Here is a 19,970-nt window from a genome sequence, read left to right as displayed (position 1 = left end):
CGAGGCGGGTCAGAACTGCTGATCCTTTTAGATTTGTCAGCAGCCTTTGACATGGTCAATCATGATCTTCTGGACCACTGCCTCGCTGACGTGGGGATACAAGGCATAGCCCGTAACTGTGCTCTTTTATCTCTGGTCGGGGACAGGGTGGCACTAGGGAAGGAAATGTCATCGCGCCACTCCTTGGTGTGTGGAGTGCCGCAGGGCGCAATCTCTCCCCGATGCTTTTTAACATCTTTATGCGCCTCCTTGACCAGATTATCCAGAGCTTTGGGCTGGGCTGTCACCAATATGCTGATGACACTCAGCTCTATCTGCTGATGGATGGCCACACCGACTTGGCCCCGAACACACTGATCAGATGCTTGGAAGCTGTGGCTGGATGGTTTCGTGGGAGCCGATTCAAACTATGGTAAATCCTTTGAAGAGGTCCTATGGCTGGGTCGGGATGGCATGGGGATGAGGGACCAACTCCCTTCTCTTGCGAGGGCCCAATTAGTGCCATTGCCTTCCGTTAAGAGTTTGGGTGTAATCCTTGATGCCTCCCTTTCCATGGAGGCGCAGGTTACAGCAACAGCTAAGGCAACACTTTTCCACCTTTGCCGCATCAAGCGATTGGTCCCTTACCTTTCCCGCCCCGACCTGGCCACAGTGATCCATGCGACGGTCATCTCCAGGTTTGACTACTGTAATTCGCTCTACGCGGGGCTGCCCTTGAAGCTGTCCCAGAAACTCCAGCGGGTACAGAATGCTGCAGCGAGGCTCCTCACGGGGTCTCTGCCATGGGAGCATATTCACCCAGTGCTTTTCCAGCTGCACTGGCTCCTGGTACAGTACACGGTCAGATTTAAGGTGCTGCTTTTGACCTTTAAAGCCATTCACGGCCTAGGACCCTCGTACCTACGGGACCGCCTCTCCTGGTATGCCCCACGGAGAGCCTCAAGGTCCATAAATAGCAACACCCTAGTGGTCCCGGGCCCTAAGGAAGTTAGATTAGCCTCAACCAGAGCCAGGGCCTTTTCAACTCTGGCTCCGGCCTGGTGGAACGCTCTGCCTCATGAGACCAGGGCCCTGCAGGATCTAATTTCTTTCCGCAGGGCCTGTAAGACAGACTTGTTCCGCCTGGCCTTTGGCTTGGAGCCAAGTTGATTCCCTCCTCCCCTCTCTTTTTTCTTTTCCTTTCTCCTCCTGCGATGAGGCTACATTTTAATATTTTGATGTTTCAATATTTTAATGTTGTATTTTAATTTTGTTTTTAAGTTGTAATCATTCAACTTGTTTTTATTATTGCTTGTTAGCCACCCTCAGCCCGGCCTTGGCTGGGGAGGGCGGGGTATAAATAAAAATTATTATTATTATTATTATTATTATTATTATTAATAATAATAATAATAATATTAAATTTAGGGGACCTCGCCAGCCAGCCCACTCCCCAGCTCCATAGTCTTCACTCTCCAAAATTGCAAACCCAAGATTCATTTGAGGGCAGAGCAACTTGGGCCTCTAAATCTAGGGGACCTCCCCAGCCAGCCCACTCCCCAGTGCTGCAGTCTCCTCTCTCCCAAAATTGCAAACCCAAGACTTCATGCGAGGGCAGGGCAACTTGGGCCCAGCAACTATGAGACTCAGGGCTAGCCAGTGGGGCCCAATTTGAAGCTCTGGGTCCCAACTTGGAATCTTAGAGATATAAATACAATCCATCTAGATTGCCCTGGTGCGGGGGGCCTCTTCGGAGCGGTCTGCGGGGCCCAATTTGGCCCAATTGCTCCAATTGCCTTAAGGCCAGCCCAGATGAGGCTGTGCAGGGGTTGGGCTGACAAGCTGTGCCACTTCTGGGTCCCTGGTGTCACTATTCAAAGTACAGACTCAATGACTTGTTATGGAAATAAAAGGGGGGAAATAAAGGGGGGCACTTATTGGAAATCATTTTTGTCACCGCTCAACACCTCTCCTCCCTTAAAACCCCAGCCTTTGCACTGTTAATGGAGAAGGCTGGCAAATTGTATCCCTTCTGGTTTCTATTGGCAAAACTTGTTGCATTGTTGCAAGGAAGTGTCAGAATTGTATCCCTTTGTACTTGACCATGCTGGACTCCTAACCTTTGAAAACCACATACAATCAATGCCATAACCAATTCTCCTATTTCAATGACATTTTGCTTCAAAAGGAAAGGCAGACTTGGACATCATCTTCCTCCATAATCGTCAAAGGGAGAGGTCACGTACTCAACTTGGATACCACCCTCCTCCATAATCCTTGGGATATACAGTCAAGTACAGAGCACCCCTCCCTTGAGGGGAACAATGAACATCTGTTGATGGGTTTCCTGAGGCCAGGTGTTCCCATAGCCCATCCTCAGGAAGGCCAGATAGTTTTATTGTTATAGATAGTTTTATTGTTATTTAGGTGGCAGGAACTTAAGGTGTTAAGAACTTGATGTGAGAACTGAGGCAAGCTGATGAACTTGGGCAACCTCACGACTCCCCTCCCTCCTTGTGACATCATGTTGATGTGTCAGCGATATATGAATGATGGTTCTGGAAATGTATTCTGGGTAGGGAGGGAAGGTCTTCAAAGAGCTTGTAACCCATGTTCGGGGTTCTTACTCTGTGTGGAGACCTGTTGTGCAATAATAAAGTTTGTGGTCTACTGACCGCTGTTTTGCTCCTGTATTTGGCTGGAACTTCCTTCTTCTGCTAACCGCCCTGATGAGTATCCTCGCACCCCAGAATTTTCCATCTCAGAATCCAGAGCCAGCAGGCCCAGAGAGTCAACAACCAGCTACACAGCCTTCCTCAGCTCAAGGATCAGGTCAGTAGTGGTACATGCTACACTTTAATCAGTGGGAGAGTACGAGTGGGGGGCCGCATGGGGCAGATAGACCAGGCAAGCAAGCTCTCCCAAGTCCCTTCCATTCCTTCCCTCCTCCTTGGCTTGAACAGAGCAAGGCAGGCACATGTGACTGGCACTGGCCTCACCCCTCCCAGGCAGGGAAGTCTATCTTTCGCACTTCACAGAGCCCTGTTGGTGCCTGCAGCATGCACTGCAGATTGCCCACAGGTGGAGAGAGGCCTTTGGGATCAGGGAAGGCAGCAGTGGGAAGGGATCTGCAGAGGGATCCAGAACTACCTGTAGAAGGCAGGAGGCCAGGTTGGACCTCATCCTGACTCTGACGTTAATGGGAAGGGGAAACCAGGCCCCAAGCTTTCTTTTGCAGAAAATGTAAGAACTGGAATCTGTGTTTACGCTGCATTTTTGGACCGTGTGCTAGGTCATTTTCACAAGGTCAGCAAAGCCCTTCAGAAATCAGACCTGTTATTGAGTTCTTGTGCAAGTTTGTACAGTTCACTTCTGGATTTTAAAAGGAAAATTAGAGTTGATTTTGATGAGCTTGAGAACAAGCAAAGGCCACCTTGCCAAATGTCAACTACAAAACAAGGAGACAAAGAGTGAGGGAACAGCAGATAAATGACAGAAGTGCACCTGATGCCTTAGATGCACTTTCTTCAAGAGATAAGTTTAGGATAAAATCCTTTATTCCTATATCAGATGCACTTGAACCCAGTTTTTTTTTTTTTTAAAGTACTGTGTACAGTGATGTTGCACAATTGTTTGTCATTCTTGCTAATTTGACAGCATCTAAGCAAGAAATTCAGCAAGGTTTGGAACTGTTGATAGAAGCATACTCAGAAGATACTGGCCTGAAACGTCTTGATGAACTTTTGCACTTTCACCTGTACATGACACAAAGCCATAGGCCTACAGCAGAGCATTCTCAGTCTCATACAGACCTTTATCAAATTATATATAAGGACAAAATTCATATGGCCTTTCCTAATGTGGAAGCAATTGTGCAGCTATTTCTTAGCCTTATGGTCACTAACTGCTCAGGAGAGAGGAGTTTTTCAAGACTCAAAAGAATTAAAAATTAATTAAGGGCCACAATGTCTCAAGAGAGGTTGTCCGCACTGAGCATTCTGTGCACTGAAAGTGACCAACTTAGACAAACAAATATTCATGAAGTTTTGGATGATTTTGCTATGAGGAAGGCTAGAAATTTTTTTTTAGCCTTACTGTATTTGAGGGTTGTAGTTTACTTCTTAATATGTACAGTGGTGCCTCGCAAGACAAAATTAATTCGTTCTGCGAGTTTTTCGTCTAGCAAATTTTTCGTCTTGCGAAGCACGGTTTCCCATAGGAATGCACTGAAAATCAATTAATGTGTTCCTATGCTCAAAAAAAGTCCAAACAAAGCCAAATTTGGTACAAGAAGAGTTTATTAAGTGCTCTTTAAAGTCACGCATACTGTAAAGAGCATTTCAAAAATTGAAGGAACAATAACTTAACTTTCTAAACATGACAGAAAAGCATTTAACAATCACCAAAGTGCACTGTACATTTTCTAAGACTCTGGGGGACAACTCGAAGAAGGTTCCTCTTCCACTCTTTGCTTCTTGCTGAAGAACCTGTCCATGGTCTGCTGCTTCATCTGCCTTTTCAGCACCTGCCTGAAAGACGACATGACCCTCGTGTCAAAAGTGTTCGCAAGGTCACGGGTCAGGTCCTTGTCATGGTGGTGCCGCTCTGCAAAAGCCTGCTGATCCATCGGCTGGAGCAAACCCCTTCTCAACAATTCCCTGAACCCCTGATTCCTACAAACCCCTTCTCAACAATTCCCTGACCCCCCCCCCAGCCACCCTCCACTCAGAAATCCAAACCCAGAAATCTTTTTTTTTTTTAAAAAGGCAGTTTGCCCCAATGGTCCCAAAAAATCAGAAAAAAATCAGAAAAAAACCCCACAAGCTTCCAGATTCTTGCAAACCCCTCCCCAACACCAAGTCCCTGGGTATTAACTGTTTTAAGAAACAAGAAACAAACTTGCAAGTTTTCGTCTTGCGAAGCAAGCCCATAGGGAAATTTGTCTTGCGAAGCACCTCAGAAAACGAAAAACCCTTTCGTCTAGCGAGTTTTTTGTCTTGCGAGGCATTCGTCTTGCGGGGTACCACTGTACTACTATCTGTATACATTATCATCATCATCCATTATCATTATTATTCTGCAGTCAAATTTTAATTCACTGAGCATCCATAAGTGTATACGAGGCTTATCCACACTTGCTCTTGTCCTGCTGCTTTTCCCTGTGGAAAACTACTCTTTAGTGCTCAGTTGGGGAAAACAGCAATACTGGTTTTCCCTGGATTGCCATTTTTTCCGATCTATCACTGAAAAATTAGTTTTCCCTTGGAAAAGGAGCAGGGCAAGGAGGAAACTATATGGACCTGTGCTTTCTAGGCATAGCACAAGCCGACATGTGGATGAGTTCTAAGTGAGGAATGAAAAGGGAGGAGAGTAAGGGCTTACCCACAATTCTGTGTTTTGCCAGGGAGATTTAGAACTTCAAGCTTATTTTATGCTTTTATCCATTTTGCTTTTACATCACTTTGTTCAGATTCTTATACATTTCATTTCATTTCAGTTCAATATGTGTTAAAAGACAATATTTCCTTTTCACCTGACATTTTGTGAAAATTCAGGGTCTCAAGTTTGTGTTGTAGTTTATCAAGTCTGAGTTAACTTCCACTTCTGTAATACACATTTAAAGCTCTGGGATACCATTTTAAACAGTTGTGGCTGCCCCAAAACATCCTTGAAACTGTAGTTTATTAAGGCTGATGTGAGAATTATTAGGAGACTCCCATTCCTTTCACAGAGTTACAATTTCCAGAGTTCCCTGGAAAGTGGGAAGAAGAATGGATGGGTAAATACCTGGTTCTAGAGAAAGTTACTCTGTGAGGAGGATAAGGGGTTTCCTAACAACTCTCAGGACCCTTAACGAGCTACAGTTCCCAGGATATGAGCCACTCCTAGGTACCTTCAGCATCCCCAATAAAATATTTGAGAGAGCAGGACCACCTCAAAGTTGATGGGCATCACCATTAAAATGGGTGGGTGTGGGTGTGGGTGGGTGTGGTGTCATGTGATTCGTTATGTGGGGTGGGGTTTACCTGCTCCCCCTCCCCAATATTTTATTCAAGTTGGCACCTCTGGTACCCAGGATACTTTTGGGGGCAGCCATCACTGTTTAAAATGGTCTGAGCAGTTGCCTTGATACTGGCAATTTTTCCTAATGTGTGTGGTTTTGGATTCAGGTAACAGGGATAAAAGTAATGTGGTCATGTTCTGAGATCATGATGGGAGTTTAAAAACACAATAGGAGTCCACTGAACCCAAGAGTCTAGGGTTCAAATCCCGACTCGGCCATAAAGCTCACAGGATGACTTTTGGCCAGGTCTTGGGCTCTCGGCCTCCTTTACCTCATAGAGTTATTGTGAGAACCACCATGTGCACTACCTTGAGTTCCTTGAAGGAAAGGTGGGGCTTCCATGTAATGAAAAATACAACACCAAAAAAGACCCCTCGGAGCACAAAAAACATTTTTGAAAAAGATGCATGGAGGTGGTGAATGTAGGTGAGCACCCAGGTGAAGAGAAAATGTACATCCATCATACAAGGAAGCCCACGCATTAAAATGAAAAGGCAAGAACATTACAACTACTGGAATTTATAATACACAATGGCAAATGAGGAGCCACCAGGTAGCCAGCCATACAGGCGTGTTCCAAGTTGGTGCCGTAAACTGAATCCCAGTTGCAGCCTACCTTATTTCCTCCCATGCCTCTGAGGGATGCAAGATTAGATAGGGAGAGGACTATGGGGGAGCCTCGATCTTCCTGCCTGGATTTCTTTGTGAGAAATAAATGAATGGGTGGGCCAAGGATTGTGCAGCTGCTTGAAGGTGACCCTGGCAGAGAGAGCTGGCCTGGAGCCCAGAGGCCATTGGGCCAGTCCTTGGCCAGGCTCCGACCACACAATTTGCTGTGGAATCCTGTGAAATGTTTTCTTTCCCATCAGACCAGTTCAATTAACCGTCTCCTTCAGAGGACTTTCTTTGATCCGCAGAGGTCAGAAAATACTGCTATCTCTTTTGGCTCAGTTTAAAATCTGAGGAAGGTATTCTGCCTCCCCTATTTCACAGGGGGGGTGCGTGTGTGTTTTGCCAGATGCTGCTGAAAGTAAAGTTAGGGAAGAGCAGTACTTTTTTCCTTTAAAAATGTTTAGGGGTACTCTCATTTTCCTGCTTGTATTGAAATACTGCCCCTCAATGAGGTCAAACTTAGATTCACAAAATGTTTAGGGCTATGTGTACCACTGCGTCCCCCCAGAAAAAAATTGCACTGTGGAAGAGAGAGGAGACATCTTTAAGCCTTGTGTCCCGTCCCCCTCCCCAACCTTCCAGCCAATTTTTAAATATGCTCCTTGGTTATTTGACCCTTCTAAATCCCATGTTAGCTGTTACGTGAGCCAAAATCTTTCCTAGGGAGTTTTCTGATAAATTTTCTGAGTTGCCACCACCACTCAAAATATTCAAGAAAATTGCCCCCTTCCCCGAATATCTCTACCCACAAATCGAATGTGGAATTCTGGGAGTTCAGTTTTCACTTAGCCCTAAAATACACACCCCTTCTTTGCAAGGTTTACACCTGAACCTTTGGGTGCTCCCTTCCTCGGGTGCATTTCCAGTACATAGAGTTGTTTTCCCAAATCCCAACTCCTATCAACCCCAGACAACAGGCCTGAGAGTTAGGAATAAGGGGAAGGAGGGTTGGGATCCAGCAGCAACATCTATAAGCAGGGCCAGATTTAGATGAAGAGAAGCCCTAGGTTGCTCCACTTGTGAGTCCCCTCTTCATCCCCCACCCTCACGACAAGAAGAAAATGGAAGAGTGTTATAAACAAAATTGAGTGAAGCCAAGGATGGGTATTTAAAATTCTGCAGTGCTCAATTTCTCCTCTAAAGGACATAAGATGTTATTGTTAAATATCACGTTGATTTTAAAAAATGCATAAAATTAACACTGAAAAACTTTTGCAATTACTGAACTTTGTAAACCTTTTTTGGAATAAGCATTATTTTTTAGGAAAATGAAGTTGTAATGTTATTCTTAAAAAACACACCATGAGTTTACAAATTATATTGCCTGGGAAGTGTAAATAATATGACCATGATTACCTGACATTGGGGCACTTTTAGAATCTACTTTATGTTGTCATTAAAAAGTCAGTTTTAAAATACAGTGGTACCCCGCAAGACGAATGCCTCGCAGGACGAAAAACTCGCAAGACGAAAGAGTTTTTCGTTTTTTGAGTTGCTTTGCAAGATGAAATTCCCTATGGGCTTGCTTCGCAAGACGAAAACGTCTTGCAAGTTTGTTTCCTGTTTCTTAAAACCGTTAATACCCAGGGTGCATTGCTTGAAGAGGTGCAGTTGCGACTTGACTTCGAGGAGCAACTCATAGCACGCGGTGTGGTAGCCTTTTTTGAGATTTTTGAAGACTTCGGTGATTTTTGAAGCTTTTCCAGAACTTCTTTTGCATCCATTTGGTAAGTTAAACTTTTAAAACTTTTTTTGGGGGGGGTTTGGAGTTTGGGTTGGGGTGTTTGGAATTCAAGGACTTGGTGTTGAGAAGGGGTTTGCAAGAATCTGGAAGCTTGTGGGTTTTTTCTGATTTTTTCTGATTTTTTGGGACCATTGGGGCACTCTGCCTTTTTTTAAAAAAAAGATTTCTGGGTTTGGATTTCTGTGTGGAGGGTGGCTGGGGGGGTCAGGGAATTGTTGAGAAGGGGTTTGCAAGACTCTGGAAGCTTGTGGGGGTTTTTTCTGTTTTTTTCTGATTTTTTGGGACCATTGGGGCACTCTGCCTTTTTTAAAAAAAAAGATTTCTGGGTTTGGATTTCTGTGTGGTGGGTGGCTGGAGGGGGGGGTCAGGGAATTGTTGAGAAGGGGTTTGCAAGAATCTGGAAACTTGTGGGTTTTTTCCTGCATTTTTTATGATTTTCTGTGACCATTGGGGCAAACTGCCTTTTTTAAAAAAAAAATTCTGGGTTTGGATTTCTGAGTGGAGGGTGGCGGGGGTGTGTGTCAGGGAATTGTTTTCTGGGAGGTTTGGTCAGGGAATTGTTGAGAAGGGGTTTGCAGGAATCAGGAAGCTAGTGGGGTTTTTTTTCTGATTTTTTATGATTTTCTGTGACCATTGGGGAAAACTGCCATTTTTTGGGGGGGGGGAATTCTGGGTTTTGATTTCTGTGTGGTGGGTGGCTGGGGGGTGGTTGAGGGAATTGTTGAGAAGGGGTTTGCAGGAATCTGGAAGCTTGTGGGGTTTTTTCTGCATTTTTATGATTTTCTGTGACCATTGGGGAAAACTGCCTTTTAAAAAAAAAAATTCTGGGTTTGGATTTCTGTGTGGTGGGTGGCTGGAGGGGGGGGTCAGGGAATTGTTGAGAAGGGGTTTGCAAGAATCTGGAAGCTTGTGGGTTTTTTTTTCTGCATTTTTTCTGATTTTCTGTGACCATTGGGGCATTCTGCCTTTAAAAAAAAAAAAATCTGGGTTTGGATTTCTGTGTGGTGGGTGGCTAGGGGGTGGGTCAGGGAATTGTTTTCTGGGAGGTTTGGTGCTTTTGAATTTTTTGGATGTGAAGCACTGATTTTCTCTTTTTTGGGTTTGAGAAAGTAGGAGCTGTGCTGCCATGGGCCCCAAGAAGACTGCTGCTGCAGAGGCCGGCGAGAGGAAGAAGGAGAAGGCCACCCTGGAAATGAAGAAGGAGATCATCCGGAAGCACGACGGTGGAATGCGTGTGACGGACCTCGCCAGGGAGTATGGGAGGAATCCATCCACCATCGGGACCATCCTAAAGATGAGGGAGAAGATCCTTGCGACGGACGTAGCCAAGGGAGTCACCAGGATCGTCAAGAACCGCCCAGCTGTTCTGGAGGAGGTGGAGAAGCTGCTGCTCATCTGGTTAGAAGAGAAGCAGCGTGCAGGGGACACAGTGACTGAGGCCGCCATTTGTGAGAAGGCCAAGGCCTTGCATGCAGACCTCGTCCAGCAACAGCCAGGAACCTCAGGCGAGCCAGAAGTCTTCAAGGCAAGCAGAGGCTGGTTTGACCGGTTCAAGACAAGATCTGGAATCCACAGCATGGTCAGGCATGGAGAGGCTGCCAGTTCTGATGTTCCTGTGGCTGAAGACTTTGCAGCGGAGTTCCTGGAGGTTGTGAAGACGGAGGGCTACGTTCCACAGCAGGTCTTCAACTGCGACGAGACCGGGCTGTTTTGGAAGAGGATGCCCAAAAGGACTTTCATCACCCAGGAGGAGGCCAAGTTGCCTGGCCGCAAGCCCATGAAGGACCGTCTGACCCTGCTCTTCTGTGCCAACGCAAGCGGCGACCTGAAGATCAAGCCCCTGCTGGTGTACCACTCAGAGAACCCACGGGCCTTCAAGAAACACAAGGTCAACAAGGAGCTGCTGAGTGTCATGTGGCGATCCAACAGTAAGGCTTGGGTCACATGTGTGCTGTTTGTGGACTGGGTCAATCTTGCTTTTGGCCCTGCTGTCAAACAGTACCTGCTGGACAACGACCTGCCGCTGAAGGCTTTGCTTCTGATGGACAATGCTCCTGCTCATCCTAAAGGCCTTGAGGAGGACTTGTTGGAGGAGTTCTGCTTCATAAACATAATGTTCCTGCCGCGTAACACCACGCCACTGCTCCAGCCGATGGATGAGCAGGTCATTGCCAATTTCAAAAAACTGTACACCAAGGAGCTTTTCAGGCGATGCTTCGAGGTGACTGATTGCACCACCATCACCCTGCGGGAATTCTGGAAGGACCACTTCGACATCGTCACCTGCTTGAGGATGATCACCACGGCCTGGAACGGGATCAGCCAGAGAAATTTGAATTGCGCTTGGCGCAGCCTGTGGCCGGACTGTGTGGCACCAAGTGACTCTGATGCACCAGAGTCAACAGTGGTGCAGGACATTGTTTCCCTGGGGAGGAGCATGGGCCTGGAGGTCACAGAGGAGGACGTCAGCGAACTGGTGGAGGAGCACGACCACGAGCTGACCACCCAGGAGCTTGTCGAACTGCAGGTAGAGGCTGCGCAGGAGCAGGCCTCGCTGCAAGAGGAGGAAGCAACTGAGGAACGGCTGTCCTCCAAAGAACTGAGGGACATTTGTCACAAGTGGAAAGATGTGCAGGCTTTTGCAGAGTGGCACCACCATGACAAGGACCTGACCCGTGACCCGTTTTGACACGAGGGTCATGTCATCTTTCAGGCAGGTCCTGAAAAGGCGGATGAAGCAGCAGACCATGGACAGGTTCTTCACCAAGAAGCAAAGAGTAGAAGAGGAACCTTCTTCGAGTTGTCCCCCAGAGTCTTAGAAAATGCTTTTCTGTCATGTTTAGAAAGTTAGGTTATTGTTCCTTCAGTTTTTGAAATGCTCTTTACAGTATGTGTGACTTTAAAGAGCACTTAATAAACTCTTCTTGTACCAAATTTGGCTTTGTTTGGACTTTTTTTGACCATAGGAACACATTAATTGATTTCCAATGCATTCCTATGGGAAACCGTGCTTTGCAAGACGAAAAATTCGCTAGACGAAAAAACTCGCAGAACGAATTAATTTCGTCTTGCGGGGCACCACTGTATTCTAAAAGATTAATCACATCTATCTGAAAGCTGCAGGAGGAACAATATCATGTACACAATTGTTAGCATAAGTAATAAAATCATACCATATTAATGCCAGGAATTCTTCCCAGCGGAGCAAGTTCCAGAAGGGACAACAGAACAGGTCCTTGGATCTTCCTGTGTGCCTGCCTGCCTTCCCCCCCACCCAGCCCTTCCTCTCTCTCACCTCTCTCTCTCTCTCTCTTTCTCTCTCTCTTACAGGACACAGGCACATATTTTAGGCAACCTTGTCAAAATATAAACCATTTGAGTGCTTCCAGGTATTCTTGCTTAGCATCTCATGTTACCATACATAATTTCCTTGGCAGGGCTGTTGTACCTTCAGGGCCACGTAACAGGCCAGGCCTTCTCACCACTCCTCTCAAGAAAAACCCTTCACCTGCTATACTCCTGCCTGTTCTGCAGCTTTTCACAGCTGCATCTTTTACTCCCAAGTCCAGAGAAGTACTGATGAGGAAGTCTGCACCTGCTGACTTTAAAAAGGGCAGACTCTTCCCATCAAAGCTTCGCAACGTGCTGTGCCACCTGCCCTCCTGACTGTTCTGCTTCCCCAACTCCTGTCCAGGTGGCATCACTGTGGAACAGTGTTCTGCTGCTCACACGGAGAGGAAAGACCAGGCTTCCTCAGCCTCAGCCCTCCAGATGTTTTGAGACTACAATTCCCATAATCCCTGACCACTAGTCCTGCTAGCTAGGGATCATGGGAGTTGCAGGCCAAAAACATCTGGAGGGCTGAGGTTGAGGAAGCCTGGGAAAGACAATCTCTTATTCAAGTAGGCACACATGATGATATGGATGCTCCAGGATTTCTTAAAAAAAAATAAAAATCAAAGCAGCAACTGGGGAGGCATCTTGAGTGGCCTTTTACTTGATCTAAATCGCCCTCAGAAGTTGCCAGCAGTGTCTCTTTCCTCCCTGCCCCCAGAAAAAAACCTCCAAACCACAGCACAGGGGTGCAAGTAAAGTGATGGAACAGAAATCACAAAGACAAATGTAAGCTTAGAACAAAATTGGTTTTTTATTTAAAATGGGAAAAATTGGTTTTTAATTTAAAATGGGAAAACCCACCAGATACTGTTGTACTGTCTTATTGTTGTTAGCCCGGCTTCAGCTGGGGAGGGCAGGATATAAATAAAATTTATTATTTTTATTATTATTATAACACCAGACAATGATCTCTCCTTTATCTCTGACCACATACATCAATATGGTTTATGAAGAGGATTCATTCTTCGTAATTCAGTACTGGGAACACATCCACAGCTCCAGGCTGGATGTCCGCTGGATGGAAAAGAAGATAAGAAAAGTGAGTCTTCCTTACAACCAGGCCCAGACTTATCACCGGGCATCCTTAGGCAGCTAATGCCCCCTCCCATGCCCTGGCAAAGCCCAGTGGAGCTGCTACCCACCCCCAACATCACCACCCCCATTGCCAGACCATTGGGCATCCCCATAGCATCTGGGAACAGCTGTTCACTCTCCACCTTGCTTGGGGGCTTTGAGGCAGGGCTGGGATTTCAACCTGAGCTGTGTTACAGCAACCAGGTGTGTTACAGCAAAGAAGTGAGCCCTCCTCAGACCCCAGTTAGGCTGCCAAGGATGGCTTTGGGGTGGAGAGTGAGCCCTGTGGGTTTGTTCTGTGCTTGCAGAATGGAGTACTTGCCTTCAATGATGTTTTGGAACAGTGCAGAGAACTGCTGGGGAAGAGCGCTCTTTATGACCTCAGCCTGTAAAATCAAGAAAAGCCTGAATCAAGTCCTTTTTTTACCTCACTCCCTTGCCTCCTAGGACCTCTGTGGGCTTTGCTGCCTAGTAGGTGGAGGCCAAAGGCAACACCAAAGAAGAGCACAAAATACCACCTGAATAATCCTGGACATACTGGGAGACCACATTATTTCTCTATCTGACACCAAGCTTGGATATCACTTTCATTGAGAGTCTTTTGTAAGTGTTATGTACAGTGGTACCTCGGGTTAAGTACTTAATTCGTTCCGGAGGTCCGTTCTTAACCTGAAACTGTTCTTAACCTGAAGAACCACTTTAGCTAATGGGGCCTCCTGTTGCCGCCGCGCCGCCGCAAAACAATTTCTGTTCTCATCCTGAAGCAAAGTTCTTAACCCGAGGTACTATTTCTGGGTTAGCGGAGTCTGTAACCTGCAGTGTATGTAACCTGAAGCGTATGTAACCCGAGGTACCACTGTACTAAGCTTGGATCATAGAACAATAGGCAAGTAGGATCCTAGAATGCAACAACTGATTGGCTTGCAGAAAAAGACCAATCAGGCTCCAGGAGGGAAGCAGAATCAGCCAGTCAGAAGGGACTCATTGTGTAATTAGTGTATATAAAATCCTGAGGTTTGGGGCAGAAATCAATCACTGTTTTACAAGCTGCAATAAGGAGCATGAAATCACTGTAGGACTCTGAGTATATTTCAGTAAGCCACCTTGAGAAACCTCTCTGGGCCATAAAATAGAGTACTTACAGTCAGGTTAATGGATCTCAGTGCATGTACCAGCAAAGCGTGGGTGCTGCTGGTAGCCAAATCCTTTTCTGCTTCGTTCCCTAAGGTGAAATAATAAGCCAGTGCCTGTGGGAAGAAAAAGGGCCGTAGTTTAGGGGCTGGTTTCGGCTAGAGAGGCAAGCTACCACTTCCACCGAGAAGTCTCCCCCACTATCTGAGGGAGATTCTTTGCTCATTGTTCCAAACAGCAAAAAAGAACTACTTTCTCCCAAGTTACCCAGCCCCAAATTTGCTTTGCCCCCCCCCCAGCTGCTGCACCCAGGTGGAGACTGAAGAAAGGGCCTTGACAAGGGTGGCCCCCCTGTCTGAGTGGCCTGCCCTTCCCCAGCGAGTCAGGGAACACCCATGTTCTGGGTTTGTGATGCTGCCTGATCAAGCTTTTATGCCAGCAGGCTCTGCTGAAATGAATCAATACCCTCGTCCCACCAACACACTTACTTCCAAGAGGGTTCTTAGGCACTGAGCGGTTGGGTCCTCAGTCAGCAGCCGCCTCACAGTTGCATGAAACAGCTGCTTGAGAGCCTGGTGAAAACCATTTTCACAGAGGTGGATTCACAGATTCACAGGAGGAGATGATGTGGAAAGACATGGGGGGTGAGAATAGTTAACAGATTTTTAGCATTGGATAAGGGTGGTACTAAAGCAAACTGGCAGAATAGAGACAAATGCCAGCTTCAAATGAGACTAAGTTTTTGCTCACTGACAAAATGAGGCAAAATGCACTTTCTGATTGGAGATGATGTTTAAAAAATCCTTGTGTGTAATAGCTGGAAACCAGTGAAACCAAAAACATTGTTTGTGCAACTAAGCTTACTCTCTCACTAAAAAAAAATAGTAAGAAATGAAAAGATGGTGCAAAATTTTCAGGAGATAAATTGAACCAGTAGAAGTCAAAACTCAAGAGTAACGATCAAAGCTACAAAGACTTTACCTCCTTTTCAGCATTATTCAGTCCATAAGTGTGAGCAATTGGAAAAAGCATCCCATGGATGATGGCCGATTTCTTACTTGGCATAAATGGAGGTTTCATGAAACTGTCATGATGAAGCAAGAAATAACATGATGAGTTTTCCAAAGACCTGTGGGTGGTTTCCAGGGGTGTTGCGAGCCTTAAGCCCCTCTCATGCCCTTCTTATATCTTTTTCTTCTGAAATGTTGCCCCCCTCCACCACCGCCCAGCAGAAGTCTGGGCTGTGTCTCAAACTAAGTCCAGGAGGGCTCAGCTGGCTTCCCCCAGGTCATTAGCACTGGAGGCAGTGGGAGCAGACACCAAGCCAGGTTCCAGAATCAGGACCATGCCTGACCCACAGACTGACCCCGTTGGATCAGGGCTCTTGAGACAGAGCCCCACAATTTGAGACCTCCATGACCCACTGAGTAAATAGCCCCCTCCATGCCAGACAGCTCCCTATTGACCCATCAAGTTCCAGCTTCCTTCAAGGAAGGGATGAGATGGGGGGGGGGGGAGATACACCTAGCCCTGGAAGCATAAAAGTCATCAATCAAGACTTCTTTCTTTTTCAAAAAAAAGAAACTTCCATTGCCCTATACTGCCAACTGCTGGCTGCCCTTTCCTCAAGCATCTCTCTCTCTCTCTCTCTCTCTCCACTTCTAATACCCAATTACCATGAATAGACACACACACACAAACAGTGCCAACAACATACGTGAGGCAGACAATATCTTCCATTCCCCTCTTCAGTATTTTCACGGGATTCGGAAACTGGATCCATCTCCCCATGATTTCCTGAGAAGAGTTCAAACAGCAGAAGAGCAAAGTCAGTTCCCCATGGAACTCAGGGGGGCTGCTCCAGCCCCAGACTCAGGGGTTGACTTCAATTGCAGTTGGAATGCCTGTCCCAAATGCCTGCAAATTCTTCTTCTTTGCCAGACCCACAAACTTCCCTTGCCCAGAGTGTTTCCCAAACCACCCCCTACCCCTTCTGCCCACCTCCCCACTGGATTTTTCATCCTGAACCTCACTTACCAAAATGACCATGGACACAGCATCTTTATCATAGTCCACTTTATCCTCACCCTCATTATAGGCTTGTTCACAGGTGAAGGCCACACAGAAGAGGAAAAGATCATCCCCAGAAAGACCCTGAATGTGGAGAAAGTCAGGCTTTCAATCAGGAAAGGGCTTTCCTAGACTACAGAACTGTGAAAGCCATGGGGGCAAAATGGGGTGCTCCAGGGGACAAAAACCTAAAATGGGCATTTTCCTGAGATTGGGGGGAGCAGAGGCAAGGGAGCAGAGCCAAGGGGCACAGGTCTTCACTCCTGCTCCCACAGATACTAACCTCTAGAATTGGGTCAGCTTGCTGCACCTGAATTTCTGCAATGGAAAGAGGAAGAAAGCATTTCTCACACGGACAAGCATTGCAAGGGGTTGCACTAGATGACCCCTGGGGTCCCTTCCAACTCTACAGTACTACAAAAGTAGCATTGCCAAAGTGATTAATCAAAGTAAATAATACAACTCTTATCTCTCTCCCCCCATTTCACCCAGCCCCTAGTATATCAGGTCAATTAAAAAAAAATCATAGTTACCAATCTCAATGCTCTCATCCAAAGCTCGAGGAATTCTACACATAGTGAAGACAAGATGAGCAAGCCACGAGAAACTGGTGTACTCTGTGAAAAGTAGACCAAAGACTACCCACATCAGTAATAGGACTAGGGGGTTGGACCTTTCTACTGAAACTTTCAACCAATTTCACTATCTATGTGGGTGGACCTAGATAAATGTAGCCTATGAACGATCATAAGCCATCTGGAGCGGCAGTGGAATCAGCATCATTGCCCCTTCCGTATCAACAGTTTCTCCCTCAGTAAACTTTGGCATGCTTCCACTGTTGGTTCTCCAAAACAATTTGTACCCCTTCTTTTTGTTTAGACCCAGTGGCCGGGCTGCTTTCCCTTTAATCGCAGTGCCAAGGTTTCCAAGTGCCTTATCAAAAACTGGAAAGAAGTGCGCAAAAGTTCAAGAAGCCTCTGCAGAAGGTATAAAGCTAGTATAAAACTTGTAAACTGCACAGCACGGCCTGGCCTAATGTAATCCATTTGGATCCTTAGTGTAATCCATTTGGATCCTACATTGTTCCTCTTTTATGAAATGTACCATAATTGCTTGATAAAATGCACTTTTAAATCTAAGAAGTAGGTCCCAAATTAACAATCTTAGCAGCCCACTTAATAGGACAGCAAATATTTTTCCTCTTGAGTGTTCCTTCAAAAGTTTGAGGCACCTGTTGTTTTGACTTCCAGCTTGCTTCGATATCTCTTCATTTCCTTAACCCTGTTTCACTAATAGGCTGGTTGCTTCAATCGGCAACATTTTTAAAGGAGAGGGATACTCCCACGTGCCTGTTATATGCAGCAGAGCACGCAAACATCCCAAGTTTAGGGGAAGGCATGTAATTCAGTAGTTCTGCTTTGCACGCAGAAAGTCCTGGGTTCAATCCTTCGCATCTCCATGGAGGGCTGAGAAAGAAAGAAAGAAAGAAAGGAAGGAAGGAAGGAAGGAAGAAGAAAAGAAAAGAAAAGAAAAGAAAAGAAAAGAAAAGAAAAGAAAAAACACTGTCTGAGAATCCTGGAGAGCTACTGCCAGCCAGTGCAACTTCCTACTTTTATATTCCTGTTTCATCGTTTATCCTAAGAACAAGCAACCTTCTCCACAAGACATGCACATTCACACATTTTCATGATACATAGTATAGAAAGGTCTTTCTATGAAAGAACACAAGTACATAATTCCTGAATATAAAAGGAGGGAAACATCCTACCTCTGCAACAATGTCATTGGGGCTGCATTTCTACACAAAATTACACTGTGCCTAGAAAAAAATCGGGGAGCCAGTGTTGTTCTGTAAGGTTGCCCTCTGTGCACCCTTTCCTAACATGGCAACCCAACTGAGGTTTCAAAATTGTGCATGGCATGGAGTACATGGGTACAGAAAGGTTATTTCCCCCTCTGTCTTAACAGTAAAACTCGTGGACAATGAATGAAGCAGAATGTTGGGAGATTCAAGACAGATAAAAGAAACTACGTCTTCACATGATATGTGGAGCTCACGTCTAGAGGAGTCAGTGAAGGCCACCTTAGATGGCTTTGAAACAGGGTTGGACAAATTCCCAGAGGATACAGCTATCGGTGGCTACTAGCTATGAAGGCTGTGCTCTACTTCCATGGTCAGAGGTTGTACTGCTTTTGAACACCAGTTGCTGGAAATAGCAGGAGGGGGAAGTGGCTGTGCTCAGGTCCTGTTTGTGGGCTTCCCTTTGTGGGCATCTGGTTGGCCACTGTGAGAACAGGATGCTGAACTAGATGGACTACTGGCCTGATCCAAAAGCTTCTTCTTATGGACACAGTGGGGCCTCTTTCCGAGTTAACCTGCAGAGAGTTCTGCTGAAAGTGCTTGACTTGAGCCCCAGCCTGCCCACACCTGCTCATGGCTGGCCCCAGGGGCTGCCACCATCAACAAACATGCAGCAGGGGATAGCACAGAAGACCTCTGCTGTGCCTGTTGGGTTGGGTGGGTGCCCTAATTCACAGCTAACTTGCCTTCCAATGTCCATGTATCTGTTATGTTCCCAGCCAGGAAATCTCCATTAATTGTTCTGTCTACTAGGAGGGGATTTGATATATTTACCTTTTTGCTTCCTTCCCTGACTGCCCACTTCCAAAGTGTCAAATGGCTATGCATTGGGGAGCGTCTCCCTACATTTTTGGGTCTGTGGACACATTCTGAATTTTGAAAAGGTGCCAAGGGCACCAGTCACAAAATGGCTGCCAACAGGGGTGTGGCCTAACCCAAAATGTTTGCTGCCTCCAAATAAGCCAAAAACCTAAGATGCTTCCAATACTCAATTTTCTATTATTATTAATTTTGTTAACAAAACTGTTTAAAAAAACCTTATTTTTCAGACACCTGGTTGTAGTATTGTCCATTACTAGTGTGCTACTGTAGATTAGAGCTAGAAAATAAAAGATGACTGAATCCAGGAATAATGCACATGCTTATACATGTTCATGGCCACAAATAGGAAGACATGCTCAACGCTGGCTGCCAAGTATTGAATCATAGAATAGAAAGAATCATAGAATCATAGAGTTGGAAGAGACCACAAGGGCCATCGAGTCCAACCCCCTGCCAAGCAGGAAACACCCTCAGAGCACTCCTGACATATGGTTGTCAAGCCTCTGCTTAAAGACCTCCAAAGAAGGAGACTCCACCACACTCCTTGGCAGCAAATTCCACTGTCAAACAGCTCTTACTGTCAGGAAGTTCTTCCTAATGTTTAGGTGAGGTCTGACCAGAGCAGAATACAGTGGCACTATTACTTCCCTTGATCTAGATGCTATACTCCTATTGATGCAGCCCAACATTGCATTGGCTTTTTTAGCTGCCGCGTCACACTGTTGGCTCATGTCAAGTTTGTGGTCAACCAAGACTCCTAGATCCTTTTCACATGTACTGCTCTCAAGCCAGGTGTCACCCATCTTGTATTTGTGCCTCTCATTTTTTTTTTGCCCAAGTGCAATACTTTACATTTCTCCCTGTTAAAATTCATCTTGTTTGTTTTGGCCCAGTTCTCTAATCTGTCAAGGTCGTTTTGAAGTGTGATCCTGTCCTCTGGGGTGTTAGCCACCCCTCCCAGTTTGGTGTCATCTGCAAATTTGATCAGGATGCCCTTGAGTCCATCATCCAAGTCGTTGATAACGATGTTGAATAAGACCGGGCCCAAGACAGAACCCTGTGGCACCCCACTAGTCACTCTTCTCCAGGATGAAGAGGAACCATTGATGAGCACCCTTTGGGTTCAGTCAGTCAGCCAGTTACAAATCCACTGAGTG

The 19,970-nt window shown here is 46.0% G+C and overlaps 3 protein-coding genes and 1 long non-coding RNA gene across 4 annotated transcripts in view; 2 read left to right on the top strand and 2 right to left on the bottom strand.

Annotated features, from left to right (window-relative positions):
* Nucleotides 1–4,259: 4,259 nt before the first annotated feature.
* Nucleotides 4,260–4,592, bottom strand: LOC310669780. Its single transcript, XR_014507382.1, has 2 exons — nt 4,377–4,592; nt 4,260–4,346 (listed from the first exon to the last, which is right to left on the bottom strand). It is a non-coding gene; the product is annotated as an uncharacterized lncRNA (long non-coding RNA).
* A 3,545-nt stretch (nt 4,593–8,137) lies between these two features.
* The window catches only part of LOC310669914 (tigger transposable element-derived protein 1-like), a gene marked incomplete at its 3' end in the record, with an annotated part of 36,728 nt that continues 24,895 nt past the window's right edge, over nt 8,138–19,970 (top strand). Inside the window, exon 1 of the mRNA XM_083424377.1 lies at nt 8,138–8,303. The remainder of the gene's footprint in view (nt 8,304–19,970) is intronic.
* LOC310669916 (tigger transposable element-derived protein 1-like) lies at nt 8,305–11,148 on the top strand (the record flags this gene model as incomplete). Its single annotated transcript, XM_083424379.1, has 2 exons — nt 8,305–8,446; nt 9,573–11,148. Exon 2 carries the CDS (start codon nt 9,586–9,588, stop codon nt 11,146–11,148), a length of 1,563 nt encoding a protein of 520 aa, XP_083280505.1. The 5' UTR covers nt 8,305–8,446; nt 9,573–9,585.
* On the bottom strand, nt 12,814–16,706 carry LOC310669915 (uncharacterized protein; the record flags this gene model as incomplete). Its single annotated transcript, XM_083424378.1, has 9 exons — nt 12,814–12,869; nt 13,252–13,315; nt 14,072–14,176; nt 14,549–14,632; nt 15,042–15,144; nt 15,778–15,857; nt 16,098–16,214; nt 16,414–16,448; nt 16,664–16,706. 9 exons carry the CDS (start codon nt 16,704–16,706, stop codon nt 12,814–12,816), a joined length of 687 nt encoding a protein of 228 aa, XP_083280504.1.

Source organism: Podarcis tiliguerta (assembly GCF_965153285.1).
Source record: "Podarcis tiliguerta genome assembly, chromosome: Z".
Lineage (NCBI taxonomy): Eukaryota > Metazoa > Chordata > Lepidosauria > Squamata > Lacertidae > Podarcis > Podarcis tiliguerta.
This window is presented reverse-complemented; position numbering and strand designations above follow the sequence as displayed.